This window comes from Parambassis ranga, chromosome 18 (genome assembly GCF_900634625.1).
Source record: "Parambassis ranga chromosome 18, fParRan2.1, whole genome shotgun sequence".
Lineage (NCBI taxonomy): Eukaryota > Metazoa > Chordata > Actinopteri > Ambassidae > Parambassis > Parambassis ranga.
In genome coordinates, this window is record NC_041038.1 from 5630333 (window position 1) to 5647391 (window position 17059).

The following is a 17059-nucleotide window of genomic DNA, read 5'->3' on the forward strand; positions in this document are numbered from 1 at the left end:
TAAATTTCTGTTTCTTGCATTTTAAAAAATACTGTTTTGGAGAGCAGTGCTCCACATTTATTACCAAGCCTCAGTAAAGTTTCAAGAACATCAGCCAGCCAGCTGAAGGATGCATGCAAAAATAAATGTAGCGCTCGCTGTGTCACTTATACACATTTCATGAAGTGCTATAAAAATAGCAGAGCCAAGAGACTGACTACACCAACACTGTCAGACTCACTGATTCAGCTTTGTCTACAAACTAAAACACATCATTTGAAATCATTTTTATACATCTGGTCACACATTCTGCTCATTGTAGGTAAGTTTGTTTGCAGCTGTGCATATAGGGAAGAGAGGATTAATAAACAGCAGATGGAGAGACAACAGAGATAGGACAGGATGCAGGGAAAGCTCTGTTGTAGTATCTTCAAAGTCTTTGTTATCAGCCTGTGTCTGACCACAGGGCTCGGTTTAATGAAGCTGTTTTTCTTGTTCTCTCTCACCCTCTGTCCCCATCTCCCCAAATGCCTCTTCTCTGTCCTCCTCCTCTTCTGTCTCTCTCCTCTTCCTCTCTCTTTGTGTTTATCTGCCCTTTTCATATCTGCTCACTTCTGTTTCATCTTTGGCGTCTCTTTGCGTTCTTTCTCTCTCCCCTCATGTTTCTGTGTTCCCTTCTCCCCCAGGTGGATTATCGCACAGAGGACGGTACAGCCAATGCAGGTTCGGATTATGAGTTTGCAGAGGGAACGCTGCTGTTTAAGCCAGGGGAGACCCTCAAAGGTAAAAACGGCGGTGACAGTAATAACTGATGGCATATTTTTAAAAAACATGTCACTGACTCTGACGCTCAAATAGCAGAGGTCATATGCAGCACCTGAGGTAGAATCTCTGCAGTTATGGTTTGAAGAGTTTATTGGATTTAATCTGTATAAAGAGAAACACCTCTAATTATTTAGGAACAAATGCAAGATCTCAAGGGGACATTTGTTTTTCCAGAGATCACAGTTGGTGTGATTGACGACGACATCTTTGAGGAGGATGAATATTTCTACGTCCACCTCAGTAACCCTCGTGTGGTTGGTTATCCTGAGATCGGCACCTCCCCTCTGGATGCCAGCCCAACCCCGAAAGCGGTGCTGGGGGACAACCACACAGCTACAGTGACCATCTACGATGACGATCACGCAGGTAAAAGCAATCTATGATATATTATACTGCTGTATTCTGAGTAGTTGTAGATGGAGCTGATGTTTAGAATAGAATAGAAATACTTCATTCATCCCAAGCTGGGATGAGATTAGACGTGTTTTCAGACCTGACAGATGCAATTTTCTTTCTGTCAGATTTTGCAGAAAATTCTTTATAAAATTTTCACATATTCATTTAAAGTGGCTTTAACAGGACTGTGTGATGTGCTGCATGGTCTGAGCCTATCATGGCTTCAAGATTTCCATTGAGGTTTAAACAGAATTTCTTCCATCTGCTGCTAGTCCTGTCCCCACCTGAGGTTTTACATGCACATGTTTGTACAACTAAACGATTACGTATTCTCTGGTTGTTTTAGCAGCCTTAAAATTCAGCTGACATTTTTCTGGTGAGAACAGGCAGGAAGTTTCTAGTTGTGCTAAGCCTTACTGGTGTTACAGGAAACACATCGGGTGCCTTAAAATACTGTGTGTACGCTGCATTACCTGCCTATTAGCACATGCAGATACATTCCAGTTGCATGAGACGTGTATGATCAAAGCTATGTTTGTCAGGATTCGTACTTGAGGTGGACACAGATGCGAAAATACAAAGCAGATTAAAGTCAAAACTGTCTTTATTTACTGACCGGGGGGGCCAGAATCAAAGTCTCTCCGTGGAGCAACAAAAAAAAATCACACTAAGCGTGGCACTTAGCTTGGGTTGACAAGGTTCTTAACAAAGAGCAAGGTTCAAAAAACAAAACAGATCCAAAGCATGGCATACGTGAATACATGGATGAACTCGATCTGGAGCAAAGGCTGGCAAGGCTTGGACATGGCCACAAACACACAAACATGCTAAAGCCTCCAATACACTGTGCGAAGTCTGTGTTTAACACCAACTCACACAGTATGAATAAAACACATGCGATGTCAAGTTAAAGCTCACGATGTATGTGCTCACACTGTATGGTGCAATGGTCGGCTGCGACGTCACTGCTCACACTACACACGAATTCAGGTGCTCAGGTGATCACATTGAACTGGAAATTAAACATGTCTAACCCGGAGCTGTTGCTGTTTAAAGGAAAAATCTAAGTCAGTCACAATCTGTGCTGGGTGTTGCTGCCTCAGCTCATCAAATATAGCCCAATGTCCAATGCCGTGTGGGCGCCACCATGTTTGTTATCATCTGAAACAATTTCATGTAGGTGCAGTGATGTCGAGCGTGTTCGGCAAACGCATGCGCAGTGGGGGAAAAAAAGACTTTGGGCCGTATCTCTGCTTAAACTGTGCGATACTCTCACGAGGGGCGACAAAAATATCAAACATGTCAGAAATTCAACCAATCATTCGATCACCATTTGTGCGACATTAATTGCCCTATGTGAGCCCCAGTACACTGCGCAATTAAAGCCGCACGACAAAGCTGAAATTCGGCCCGACCCAAAAAAAATTGTACGACTCAAAATTCTGGTCAAAATCGGACCAAAAAACGCACAGTGTATGCCCGGCTTAAGACGAATTGGTACTGAGTGAAGGAGAGACACACACTATATACACAGGGAGCAGGGAAGACAATGAGACACAGGTGAGACACATTAGAGAGAAGCAGATGATCACCAGGAGAGGGAGAACACGAGGAAGGGGAAGTCAAGACACCTGAAACGAAAGGTGAGTCAGTGATATCAAAATAAAACAGGAAGTACAAAACTAAACAGGAAGAGTATCAAAATACACAACAAAACACCCAAACTACAAAATAAAAGCCCTGGCTCAACCTGGAGTCCTGACAATGTTCTTCACTATGGCATGTCATGCTTTACAGTAGGCTAGGCTAAAGGCCCTACTGAGAAGGATAGTAGGCTGCCTTAATATTTTCTGGTTAATAGCTCTGATATCATAAGAAGGGGAAAAGGTTCCTTTTGTTGCCTCTTTTTTTGGCTTCAGGACTTTAATAACATCCAAAGAGAATTTAAGTGAGGAAGATGAGTGGTGAGTGGGTGTTTGCCTAATGCTCATTATCTTTTATCCAGAGAGAGTGGGTGGTAATCTATTATCCTCACACTATACAGTTGCCTATATACTGTATACCATGGAGAGCAAGCTAGTGAGTAGGAGTGTAGGTGTTTATTAACCTGGTCTTTTTAGTCTTTCTCCCCTGTGAAGTACCTCTTTCATTCTTTTCTTCTCAGGCATTTTTACCTTCGAGAGTGCCACTCATAAAGTGAGCGAGAGCGTAGGCGTGATGGAGGTGAAGGTGCTCAGGACATCAGGAGCTCGAGGCCTGGTAGCTATCCCCTATCGAACCCTGGATGGCACAGCTAAAGGAGGGGAGGACTACGAGCAGGCTGCTGGGAAGCTGGAGTTTCAGAATGATGAGACCATGTGAGTACAGAGACATTATCTTTCAACAGTTCCTGAGGAGCCACCTTTCAATAACATATCCTTGAGCATTCTTTTCTTTTGATGGGTTTTGTCAAAGAAAGGGGTTGACATATTTTTGAACATAAAACACACCGGTGACACATTCCTCCTGCTCCGGGTTCCTTTCTGTGTGATTGACTTCCATTCACATATTGCTGTGTGGGTTAATCGAGTGTTTCACGGTATAAATAGCTCTATTAGGTAGATAACAGTGTAATAATTCTGCTTTTCAAGGTAGGCTACTCTGCATTAAATGCTTGCACACACATGTGCACACCCACACACACTCGCAAAATTGCTCTGGCGTCCTTGGGCGCATGCATTTTTAATATGCTGATGTTAGCAGTGTTAAATTGACCAATACATAAAGCGGTTGGGAATGCAGTTTCCTAAGCGCCTCCTGGGGCCCATAAACAGGTACTGTTTATGTGTGTGTATGTGTGTTTATATATTCATATATATATATATATATATATATATATATAGGATTTGACTTTTAGATGTAAGGATTTTTTGATTGACAGAAATAGATAGACAGTGAGTCACAGTTGGAACAGAGAGTCGATGCAAGTTTATCAAATCAGTGAGTGTGCTAATGGGGAGCTATGGAAAGGTAAAGGTAAGGTAAGAATGTCTGGTCGGCTCCTGGTGCATCAATATGAGAAACTAAATACCAAGTTGACGTCAGAGGAACTGAGATTGCTCCAGATCAGATTAGCTGTTTTCTTTTTACAAGAGGATTATAAAGATCGCTACAGTATGTCAGAAATCATACGTTTTTAGGTCAAGAACAAACAGTAAACAGCAGTAAGGATCTTCCTCTGCTGGGAGTGGATTAGAAGTGCAGAGGTTGTCTACATGAAGCTTTTGATGATCACTGTTGGGACCATACTTCTGCCTTTCAATTAGGATAAGTACATCCTTTTTCAAGAAGCAGCGCTCGTGTACTCTGACTGTGATAAACTGCTGTCTTTTTGGAGCCAACAGCGACCATATTTGGATGAGCGGGTGAAGGAATGGATGGTTTCAGGCGGTCATTTTTGGAAAAGCTTTATGGGCAATCGTAAAAGGCAGCGGTGGATCGATAAGCTAGTGTTTCCATGTAAAAGAGTGTGAGGAGTGAGTGTTACGCCGGGAGGTAACCTCCCTGGTGTACAGTGATCTGTCCTGTTGTCTCTCACCTCTGCTTTCATATCTCATCTGTAATCTCTTGTCTCCTCGTTCTTTCTAACCGTCAGGACTCGTTTGCTTTCTTTCACTTTACTGCGGCTTTAGTCGGACATGCTGTATTATTAGGGTCCATTCATTCACTGCTGTTTTATGAGAAGTCCAATTACTTCATGACTTTGGGTTTAAGTTGGCTTAGAACCTTCCCTCATTATCAGTATCCTATGAGCTCCTTTGCTCTGTTTGTTTATCCCTCTGCTCTCCCACTGCCTCTTCCTCCACTTCTTGTTGCTACAGCTCTTTGTTTTTTCTTTTTATTATGCTTTTGAACTGCTTGTCAAAAATCCCACTCTATGCTAAAGTAACCCTTCTTTAATCTGCCACTCTGTTTGCTCTCTATCCATTGACCCGTTTTCTTTTTTTTTCAGTTTTCTCATTACATTGTTCTCATTTGTCTTTCATTTTTATTTCTCTCTTTCTTACCCATACTGTGTATATCTGGTATATTTTTTAGTCTTTTCGCTCATCTCCCCTTCCTCACCTTCCCCTTCTCTTCATTTGCATCTTCCTCCCTCCTTCCTTTCACCTTTACTTATTTATTCTGTTTGACTCTTCATCATCGTTTTGCCTTCCTCTCGCTTTACCTGGCACCCTCGTCTTCCTCTTCCTCTCCATCCATCCTTCACTTTCTAAGCTGGTACTCAGGAAAAAAGGGACTTACTGCCAAAGCAATTTAGCTGGATCACACACCAGGCATAACTCAGTGTCCACACCCTCCCGTCACTCCCTTTTGTTCCTCCTTCATACACCTTCCTTCAATCTGTGTAATAGTTTTGTTTACCCCCTTTGTCTGTTTCCTGCATTTAAGCAACCCCACATTAATCTGTCAACTTTTCTTGGTCACGCTGTCTGCTGGAATGAGCTTTTAGAAAAGCTCGGCAAAACAGTAAAGCAGTGAAAGAGGAAGATGAACTGAGAGAGAGGGGAGGATGATGAAGAGGAGGTGAGCTGGGTGCTGCTGAAAAAGCTTGGAAAAAGCTTAAAGCCGATCCAACATGAGAGGAAATGACACTTAATGACTGATACGTATTCTTACAAAGAAGTAGTCACTTTTTCATGCTTTGGTTTTAGTTGTCAGTTTGAAGGGATTTTTTTTTTGCCCAGCCTATCCTGACCAGCGTCAGTTATTGTAGCATCGCATCCTCCTGTGTTGTGTGAACACATGCATGTAAAATCTTTTTGGACTCATCACCATGGTAGACAAGAAAATGCTTGTTGCAGATGACCTCTAAAGTCTGCTGTCTTTTAAAAACCACGACTAACAACCATATATGTTGTTTTACTGTGAAAACAGCTTTATGTCTTCTTTGAATCATCTCTTTTGTGACTCTAAGACTGAAAATCTATCAGTATAATCAAGTGGTGCCATTTGGAAGATGCTGGCCTGCCTGAAGTCAAAAACATCACTGCGGTCTTTAGTGCTGCATATAGAAAAAAACTCCATCCTTAGAACAGAGTCATGAGTGTGTGTATGGTTTGCTGCGAGCTTTTAATATATGGTATAATATATTCACAAAGGAGCGTCGCACAAGACTGTCAGACTAAAGCTTGACAAAAGAAACAAGTCTGTAGGCGAGTTGAGCGTCCGTGTGAAGATCACAGTATATGTGGTACAGTGTATTCCGTGCCACTATAGCGTGATGTATAAAGTATTGTGCATCTATATTTATTCACTGTTCTCCTAGCATATACAACAATGAATTCTCCCTCTCTCTTTGGTCAGCCAATTAGTGCTTCTTTAATTTATCCCTCTGTTGTGCCCCAGTGGAGCCTACAAGTCTATCTCAGGTATCTGTCTGCAGCTCTGCATTTATCTGTTCCTCTTTTGTGTGTTTTATTAATCAGAGGGAGTGTGTGTGTGTGTGTGTGTTTGTGTGTGCAAAAGTGAACTGTGTATGTGAGAGAGATACACTCAGTGGGGTGCGTTTATTCTTAGCCTTCTTCTGACCCGCAACGATGAACAGAGTCACAGCCAAGACACTGACAACTATGTGACTGAGTGTGTGCGTTATCGGGTGTGTGTGTGTGTGTGTGTGTGGTCCTCTCCCCTGGCTGCTCATTATAAATTTGAAACAGGTGTCGCCACCAAACTGTGCCAACGCCTGTTCAATTACTGCCTCACCCTCAGTGTGTGTGTGTGTGTGTGTGTACTTTGCATACGAAAGCATCTCTAACATTATTACATTTTACACATAAAAGCTAGTATGCCAGTTTACAAGCAAAGATGTATTTAACCTTTACTTCATAATACATCTTTCATCATTCTGTCACCACAATATTACAGTTTTTACCTTTATACCCCTTGAGGTTACAGTTGTTATTCTTATTACACATTTTCTTCTCACAAGATTTTGGGACCAACACAGTTTCCTGCAGTCTAACTTTGCTTAGATTTGCATGTGCTTGGCTGTCAGTTGCCCAGGTTGCACTAAGTTTGTGTGTAGGTTGTGTTTCATACATGGCAACTTGTCTATTGTCAAATAAATATTGGCTGGATATTCTCTATCAGGATGCAGTCACTTTCATCCAGTACTGGCAACAACTACTGGCCAGTTAGTCGAGCATGCTAATACTCAGAACTAACATTAGATTCAGGCTTGGTGAATTATGCTTTGGAGAAACAACACAATTCAACCACTTCTCTTCCAGTTCTCGTTATTTTAAACTGTCTCACAGAGCTCCACTCAGACACCCATGAGCAGAGTTAGCACTTCACAATATTGGGTTTTATCTGTTGTAATTCCAGCATCCTGCCATGTAGCGTTATGTGTTAATGAAGCCCAAACATAACTTCCTAGTGTTTCTGACAAAACTGTCAGAGGAGCTGTGATCATACATTAGCTGCCGGTGAAAGAGAACTCAGCTAGCAAGTTTTTAAACAACACATTTTCCCTTTGGCGAGATGTTTCTTAGAATTAAGAGAGAGACGGAGGAAATATGAGGAAAGTGAGTGTGTGTATTTGTGTGAGTGTGTGTGTGTATGTGTGTGTGGGTGGATGGGTGGGTGGTGCATGTCGCAGTGCTTTGTAAAGTGTTTGATTTTTGCAACCTGTTTCTCCGTCTGTCACCGATGTAGGGTGACTAACCCAAAGCTGTTCCCAAAATAAAACATCCTTTGAACTCTCAAATCCCCTAGAGCTGTGTGTGTGTGTTTCTGTGCATGTAAACAAAAATGTGTAAGTGAGAAATTTGTGCACGTGTGTGTGTCAGCATCTCACTACTGTACTCACATACAGTGCACACACTCCAAACCATCATGGCATCTGCCCTCCTGCTTATCAGCTCACTGCCGGATAACCTGTTTATCACCATATTGAGATTGGACTGGTTTTAGACAGTAGCATGTATTGTTTACCACATGTGGAGTGCTGTGCATGATGGGTAATGATACAATTAACCATTATACAGTAGAAAAAAACACGAGTGTGGTGCTCCTTATGTTCATTACTTGGACGTTTTCCCTCTGCTTTGTGTGAAATTCACACGTTAATACTGCCAAGCAGTGTCACAATCACAGCGTGCATCCCGGTTGGTTAGTATGCATGCTGCTTCCTGCTGGGCATATTTATGCAGCCAAGTTGTTATTAGAAAATCATAAAACGCTTCAACGTGGGTTAAAAACAGCCTCTGGTGAGGACGACGATGTGTTGTTGTTTGTGTATTTTGATATCCAAAGATTACTCGACATTCATGATTGCCATATTAATTTTTCTATATTTGATCATAGTGAAATTATGCAGCAGCATGAAGATAAATTGTGGAAGACTACATGAAGAAAGCACCTCCTTTAGTCATTATCTATCTGGTCAAATGTGCTGTGTAGAAGGCAGATGTTTGTCCGTGATGGAGAGGAGCTTTGACGACGTCCTGCATACAGATTGTTCAACTCCACCCCCCAGGACCGAGATGACCTTGTTAATAAGTTCATGCATGTTTAATTTAAAATGCTGCCAAAGTTTGTACAAACTGCCTGTAGGGTTCATGGTACAGAGGAGAGGAGAGAAGTCTGCTTTGCATTCATTGTGCATAAATGATAAATTAGATTTTAAAGTATCTGGTGTTTACGTGCCTTCATGTTAGAAGATTGTTGCTTTATGGATGGGTTATACATACATGATTAATAAGTCTGAAGGTGTATGCTCAACAGCTAGATTATTGTGATCAGGTTCACCTTGGCATAATTAAAATTAGCAAGTGAAGTAACCACCTGTGGTTTTATACAATGCGCAGCAGGTATGTGCACATTTGTTGTATTACTCTGATGTCTTCCTTCTTATTCTTCCAGCTTCGTTCAGGTTGAAATAACAGCCTGCGAATGGACAGATAAACACGTCTTCTCCTCCCTCTGTTTCCACCCCTTCTCTTTCGTTCCGCTGAGGAGCGTCAGGATTCCTCCGTCACCATGAGGGTGACATATTCCTTTTTCGTCTTCTTCCTGTTTGTTGCCTTAGCAACTTTTGATCCCTCCCATTGAAAGCACAACAAAGAGGAGATGACAGAAAGGGAAAACAGAGGGAAAGATAAAGAATAAAAGGCAGACATTATAAGCACTTCTTTTATTTTGTCTGCTTTTTCTTGCCGTCACGTCTGCGCTGCAAGTTTAAGAACTTCATGATTACATTCTCCATTATTTCTCCCTGTTTTTTAATCTCCCGTGCTATTTCTCGTCAGATTCTGAAAGCGTGTGAACGCTTGCCTTCGTGTGTGTGGGTTTCATTGTTTGTTCTTTAATTAGTAAAACAAAACAATCATTGGCCAAGTGGATTATGAAGATTAAAGAGCAAATCACATTTTGGCGAAGTCATGGTCTGCCTGACAGAGAGAAAGAAAGACCGAGGAAAGAAAGAGATAAAGACGGACTGAATGAGAGAGTCAGAGAGCAAAAGAAGAAGATGAAGAAGAGGCCATCTTCTTTCTCCTCCTTCTTCATGCTTTTTGATTCTCCTATTTCCCCTCCTTCTGTATCCCCCTCTTTCTCTTCATCCCCTCTAATGTCAGAGCAGTCAAAGTTAAGTAGCTTAAGTCGTTAACAACTTTAGAAGTCCCCTGTGTGTATATGTGTGTGTGTGTAACTGTGTGTGTGTGTATGTGTAACAGTGTGTGTGTGCATCAGCTTCTGTTCATGCATCCTGTTTCGGCTGTGTATCAAAATCAAGGTGGCAGGCACCGTCTTTTGTTTGCCTATTGACATTTTCCTCCATACCACAGGAAATACACATACACACACATAGCACCTCCGGCTTCCTCTAAACACATTTTATCCCACTGTTAATCCATGCCTCTGGCCCCTCTTATTCACTCAGTGTCTTTTGCTTGCGGCTGCTATGCATTAAAAAAAAGAACTGATTTCTTGGTCCAAGGCGACGCCTGGAACCTGCACTTGAAAATGTGTAGTGCTCCGGTAGCATTTTATTGAAAGATGGCATGATGCTAAAATAAAAGAAACAGGCTTCCGTTAGAGCACTTGACTTTGAAATGCTCACCATGCTGTGGCTGTCTGGGTTAGGCTGTCTGTTTTTTCACTTGTGCTGTTGTTTTCTCTTCCCCTCCCTGTATTTGTCTCTTTGGTATACAATTCCATCGTTTAGCATCCCTGTTAGTCCTTGTTCTCCTTCGCTCTGTTTCTACTTCTTCACCCGGCATCCTCCCCTGTGGTTGTTTTTTCAGCCCTGTAGTTCCAGCAATTTTGCAGCCAACTATGCACACGCTCACACAAACACGCCCTATGGTCAGAGTCGTGCGCCCACATACACATGCGGTACCAGCTCAGGCACACCATGGCTCTTGCCAATGAATCCCTGTGATCAAACTCCTGCGGACTGCACACACCCTGTAATTATGGCTCACAGACCTCCCTGGAGCCCAGGCAACAGGCTGGTGGTGTGCTGCCTTTCATACCCATTTCCAGGCTCTCCAGTCTGCCCACCCTCAGTTCCAGTGGCCCCCACCCTGCATGATGACACCACATTAAAAAAGTCCTTGAGTTCACTGAGGCTCCAGGGCAGGTCAGCTGGGGTGCCACTTTCCATTTATTTAGTTGCAGTCAAAATTTTCTTACAGTTTTATAAACTGTTCATGACCAGACTTCATTGCTGCATGTTAGTAATGGTTTAAATGTGAACTTGATATTATAATTTTATAAAACTGTAGGGGGATTATTTCAACCTCTGCTTGCTAGAAAATTTAATATTTACATATTCACCCTAATTTGACCAAATAAATAATTAAACTAATCAATAACCACTATAATAAACTGATTAATATTCTATCCTCATAATAATAATAAACGTCTCTTCCTGCTCCCCCCCGATCAGTCTGTAGGCACAGCTTTACCCTCTGATTGATCAGACGATGTCAGTGACCTCTGTTTGTGGATGACTGGACGCTGCACTCAGTGAAATAATAATGTAACACAGGCTGGTGCTGCTGAGCCAGTGTGAACAGAGAGAGAGAAATGTCCTGATTGCAAAAAGCATGAAAGCAGTTCTGGTAGGAATCAGGTGCAATCAGGTGATGAGCGGCTGCTAGCAGCAACTTAAATCCCAAGGTGAGAAGAGAAAAGGTTGGAGCTGGATTTAACAAAGTCATTTTCTACATGTTGTCTCTGAAACCATGTGGATGACCATGTCATGTGGATAATACAATCACTCACATATACAAAACTGCTTTTGTCCCAGTGTTAATAATAGAAAATATATACAACATTTGCAGCAGCTTGTAGTGAAGTTTGTCAAACTGCTCCTATCCATTTAACCACTTACATCAACCTATTGAAGACCCACTAGTGAAACCTGCGACCTGTTTTGGGTCTCAGTCCAGAGCTTGACAAACTCCGCTGTGACATGATGAATGCACACTGCTGTGGAACAATGATGAGCCAGTTCCTGACTGCACTACCTCAGGGTAATCTGGTATGATACACACACACACACAGACACACACATATACACACACAGTGATGTCAGAGTGATTAAATCACTAAATGCTTGTGGAGGAGACGATGTGACTCACACAAGCTCTCCATCTCAAAAACACATCTCACCCTCTCTCTCAGTACTCTTTCCAGTACACTTTCTTCTGACTCCATTTAACTCAGTGTCTGTTTATTCTCTTTATCACCCTTTATTCTCTTCTTTAGTTTCGATCCAGCTCTCTTCTTTTCCATCCTAATACTCTGCTCTCATCTGCACTCAGCAGCCATACGTCTATCACTCACCTGTCTTCTATCTTTTTCTTTTTGGCCTCCTCCTCAGCTCCATCTGTCTTCTTTTTACTGTCGTCTCTTCACTTATATTCTCCCCATCACCGATATCTTCTCTGTCTCCCTCTTCATTTTGCAGGATGATATATTATCCCTCACCCTTTTTATTGTTCATCCATCCCTTCCTTCCGCACCTCTTCCGCAGTCTCCTTTGCTGCATCACTTCATTTACCCTCCATCTTTATCACCCCTTTCCTCCTTTCCTTTAAATTCTCTGATGTTTGCTATGTATGATTGAACATTCTCATCGAAACTGAGCTTAAACAAACTTGTAGACACACTTGTAGAGGGTCAGCATAGGTCAGACATGGTATAATGTGAGCACACACACTCTTCAGCAAGCTCTTGTTATTGTACTCTGTGGCCTGTGGTTATTGATTTCTTTACAGTGCCATAAATGCGTTGCCAAAAAAACTTGGTGTTATGACAATTTTTTAATAGTCAGTGCATGTTTCAGTTGTAGTGCCTTTCAGCCTGTATTTTTGGTTTATATAATAATAGGCAACTAGACAGGAAACATAGCCTTACTGAGCTATAATAAGACAGCTCTAATAAGATGATAGTGTCCATGTGATCACATTAGCTAAGTCCTTTTATAGCTACAAATTGCTATATGACCCTGAACTGTCTCTAGAATACCATTTTTGAATTATTGGAATTCATCACTACTCTGGCAGTGATATGTTTGTGTGGAAATATTCTACCCAGTAATTTCAAAAATCCCCAGGACTGATTTGCAGCAATCATTACATCATTCTGTACAATTCAGTGTTTATGTTTTTAACTACGCTGGGATATGTTCTGATTCCACTTGAGGCTCAGTAATATTCTGTGCCGCTCACTCCCGTCCCTCTCACTAATTTCCCCTGATAGACAATGATATAAACCTCTCATGACCTCCAGGTTATAAACACACTTGTGCAGGTGTTGGGAGTGATAGATAAAAGACGGAGGAAGAGGACGCAGGAGGAGAGTGAAGGTGTCACAGGAAGATGAATAGGTTTAAGGGACGGGGAGTAAATGAAAAGAGAGGAAGAGAGACAGACAGACACGGAGTCAGCGGGGAGAGGAACAGATGAATAGCTGGGAGAAAAGACAAGAGGAGACGAAAGGGCAGGTAGAGGTCGGACGAGCGAGAACGGGAGCAAATGACGGCTAGAGGGCGAGAAGTAAAACAAATAGGACGAGAGGAGGACAAGGAGAGTGGCTCACATTTGGTAAGGCCAACTGTTGGCACCCTGGGTGGTGAATGGAGGGATGAAGGGAGGAATGAGTGAAGGAGACAGAGAGGGGGGAGATTTTCCTGTGCCAGGGGCAGAGAGAGAATGAGGAAGAGTGTGTGTCTGTGTGTGTGTGTGCAGTATGAGTGAAAGCCTTTGGCAGAGAGCCGCACGCAGGCCTGGCAGTGGTTGGCATGGCAATATATATATCCCACTGCTTAAAAGCCCTCACCTTGAGCTGTGAATGGCAGTCTATCAACCCAAGGTGTCACATGCAGTGGATTGTCTCTATTTGTGAGGACACCTGCGGACTACATTTACTATCTGATTGATGACGTTTTAACGTTTTCCTTTGAAGCTCTGTCTGTACAACCAAATGGGAAATGGGATGGACGTTTTTAGCATTCTTATATTAGCATTTAGCTTAAAGCATCACTGTCCCTATAGAGATAAAGCTTCACAATAGTGTTAGCATAACTGTAGATCCACATTCTCTTATTATCCTCTCATCTTGTCCCTTCAGCTGTCCCTCAAGGTGTCAGCTTCAAAGTGAAGCTTATTAAGCTAAAAGGTCTCTCCCACCCCGACTAATTAGATTTGAGCATATTTGTTGGGTGCACCAATAATCCACCATATAAACTAATTTCACAGTTAATTTACAAACACCTGTTGCATAGGTACACTGTCTGACAGAGATTATCTAGTGTCAGCCAATCAGATTTGAAATGTTTCCCTGGCATGATATAATCTCCAATCCAACATAATAATGAGAGAGAGGAATGTTGCATTGCAACATATTGCTTAAAGAAATATATACTCTACTGCCAGAGAGTGGCATATACGATGGGTTAAGCTGTGAAAAAAGGACAAAGGACAAAGTCCATTCTAATGTCCTCTTCTAACAACATATGGCTGAAGTTTGTGATAAAGCAGATTTTGCTTTTGTGTTGTGACGTTCATCAAACAGCGTGCCGCTCCATGGCAGCTCCTTACATGACCATATTATAAATACTTGATGGGCAGTGTTAAAACATACATGAGAACAGACAAGAAGAGAGAGGAGGAGGGCAGAGGTACAAAGGATGACAACAGACGAGGAAGGGCGAGCACCAGTCCCTCATTTGTCTCTCTTTGTCTCAAACACTACATGTGTTTCATGATTTTTCAAGCCATGACAAAGAAGAACAGACAGAGAGCAGTCACAATGAAGTCATGTCTGACTGGGTTGTCTGTCTGTCTTGTCTCTTCATTCTTTTAGAAAACATTTTTTCCCAGGCTACATTTTTGTGGCTGTATAGTTGTCTTTAATCTCTCTGTCTGTCCTTCCCTGTTGGCTGATCTATCCTTCATCTTTACATTCATTCGCTTTTTTTATTTCTGTTTGTTGCTTTTTCTCCCAAGCCTTTGTGTTTCCTTTCCTCCATTCTCATTTCTATCTGTCCATCTCTCCACCCCTTGAGAAGACTGATGCTAATGTATAATTAAAAGCTGCTAAAAGGGTCTGCAGTGTACAAGGAGGGAGCAGGAACTGGCAGCCACAGCATTTAAACAAGATTTTCCTGAAACACAACAACTATGTCAGGTCAGCCACTGTGTACTCTATCCTGATCATCACCACGGCAACTCCTTAATGAGAGCTTTAACGATGTCAATCGAGTGTGTGACATGGATGTTATGATGTGGTGTCAAACATGATTTTATGGTTCATTTACCTTCTGAACGGAAAATATAGCACAGAATGGGAAAATGAATCTGATGTTGAGCTGGCAGGAGACAATCTGATGCTGATGATGAAGGTTTGCATGTATGGCGACTCAGAGGGTTCAAACACCTCTCTAAAGGCTTCTAAGAACCTTCCAACAACTTAAATGAGGGACAAGAGTTTAGGCCAAAAAGGTGTTGATGTGCTTTTACTCTGATTTTACTTACTTTCAGTTTCAATTCTTTTTCTCCCGTTGTGTCTTTTTTGCTTCCTTTACACTCAACACAGAGAGAACAGGCAGAGGCCGTCAGTTCAAGGTGATCTTAAGAATGGTGTTCCCTGAGTTTGAAAATCTGCAAGACTTCGAAAAACGGCTTAAATATCAGTCTTGTGGCTGCTTAATTATTAATCTATCAGTTGAAGTAGTGCAGGTGAAGCTTCCTCGACTCTTCATCATCGTGTACCATTTTTCCCAGGACTGTGCTGTACCCGCCGCCACTTCCCAGTAATGACAGAAAATGGCTGGCAACACACTCCGTTATATAAGCTGTTACATAAAGTCAAAGTGTTTGGTCAAAGCCCTGACCCATGATGAACGAGCCACATCAAAAACCTCTGAGCTGACTCACAGATTCATACACTCACATGAGTTTGTGTGATTCCCTTTGGAAGATAACTGCGCCGTGATTCCTCTGTGCCCGGGAAGCTTCTGTACCGTCGGGCTTAACCCTTCAAGATTCTTTTCACCTTTTGAATAGACACACATTCGACAAGAGGGGAGAAGTGCCATGTGTCTGTCTGTCTTCTGTGATTGACATGCTCAGCTACAGTAAGCCCTCATACTGTCACTGTGAATCAAATTCTGCATGCATATGACACAAAAGGTGCTAATGAATGGCCTTTTGCTTTTAATAAACCATATATATGCAGTCGCTTCACACTCATATGCAAGAAAAAGGGGCTTTTTATCTAACATAATTCACTTCCTTTCACTTGATTTTTGTCATTGTGCATATTTCCATGAAATTTTAATGCACTTCTTTCTCTCTGTTTAGTTTTTTCAACCTCTTGAAACCTGTTAAGTGCAGTCTTGTCCTCGTGAGACCATCTTCGAGTCACATCGCCACACACAGTAGAGGTAGCAAAAGATGCGGGGGGGAAAGCAACACACTCAATTAGGACACATAGCCATGGAGACGAGCTGATTTTTTTCCTGCTTCCCTGTTAAAAATCTAACATGAGAGGAATATATTTTCCAAAACTGGAGCAGAAACTCATACATCTGCATATTTCAGCCCCCTGTGCCGGTCCAGTGGACAGTCAATGTCATGTTGTGCAGCAAAGGCTAATACTCAACACTCATTCATGCAAATGGAATGAATTGAGTCTGAGCTGCGGAGGAGGCAGAGACGTTGTGAGGGTGGATGATGATCAAGGCAGAAAAGAAAGAGTGTTTGCATGTGCAGTCACATGTACATGTACACAAACTGTACGACACACTGCTGACTCTGTACAAGTCTGTACTGTGTGTGTGGGTGTCACCTGATTTGAGATCAGACCTCATTCATCTCCTGTCCGTGTTTTTTTTTATCATTTTCTTGCACACATCCACCTATTTTTCTCTCTCTCCATGTCTTTCTCTCATCTTCATTCTCCTTCCTAACCGAAGCCTCTCTAATTCTTGTCCTATTTTTTTTCTTTATTCTCTTATTGTACACATGACACATTTCCTGCTGCAGAACGTTTTTTCCTCATCTTCCTCCTTATTTCTCTTTTTTCCTCTCTTTTATTCCTGGTGGAGAAGAAGAGAAAAGTAGCTCCTCTGGATTAGCGCATCACATGTGTGTGTGTGTGTGTGTGTGTATGGTAATGTATGCATGATGTGATTTGTAGCATAGCCTAATCCTACACAATTCAATGCAGATGTGATTTCATTAGCATGAACATGCAGTGTATGTGTGTGTGTGACTGATCTGAAGACCAACTTAAACATGTACAGTATATGAGCTGTAGAAGACACTGTGATGTTCATGTACTGTATATTCATGTACTG

At 42.1% G+C, this 17059-nt stretch overlaps 1 protein-coding gene across 3 annotated transcripts in view; it reads left to right on the forward strand.

Annotated features, from left to right (window-relative positions):
• Positions 1-17059, forward strand: part of slc8a4b (solute carrier family 8 member 4b) — a 72458-nt gene that overhangs the window by 41289 nt on the left and 14110 nt on the right. For all 3 annotated transcript variants that reach the window (XM_028429447.1, XM_028429449.1, XM_028429448.1), the window contains exons 9-11: positions 666-762; positions 979-1170; positions 3365-3557. In XM_028429447.1, the coding sequence (XP_028285248.1) occupies positions 666-762; positions 979-1170; positions 3365-3557 (482 nt within the window). The remainder of the gene's footprint in view (positions 1-665; positions 763-978; positions 1171-3364; positions 3558-17059) is intronic.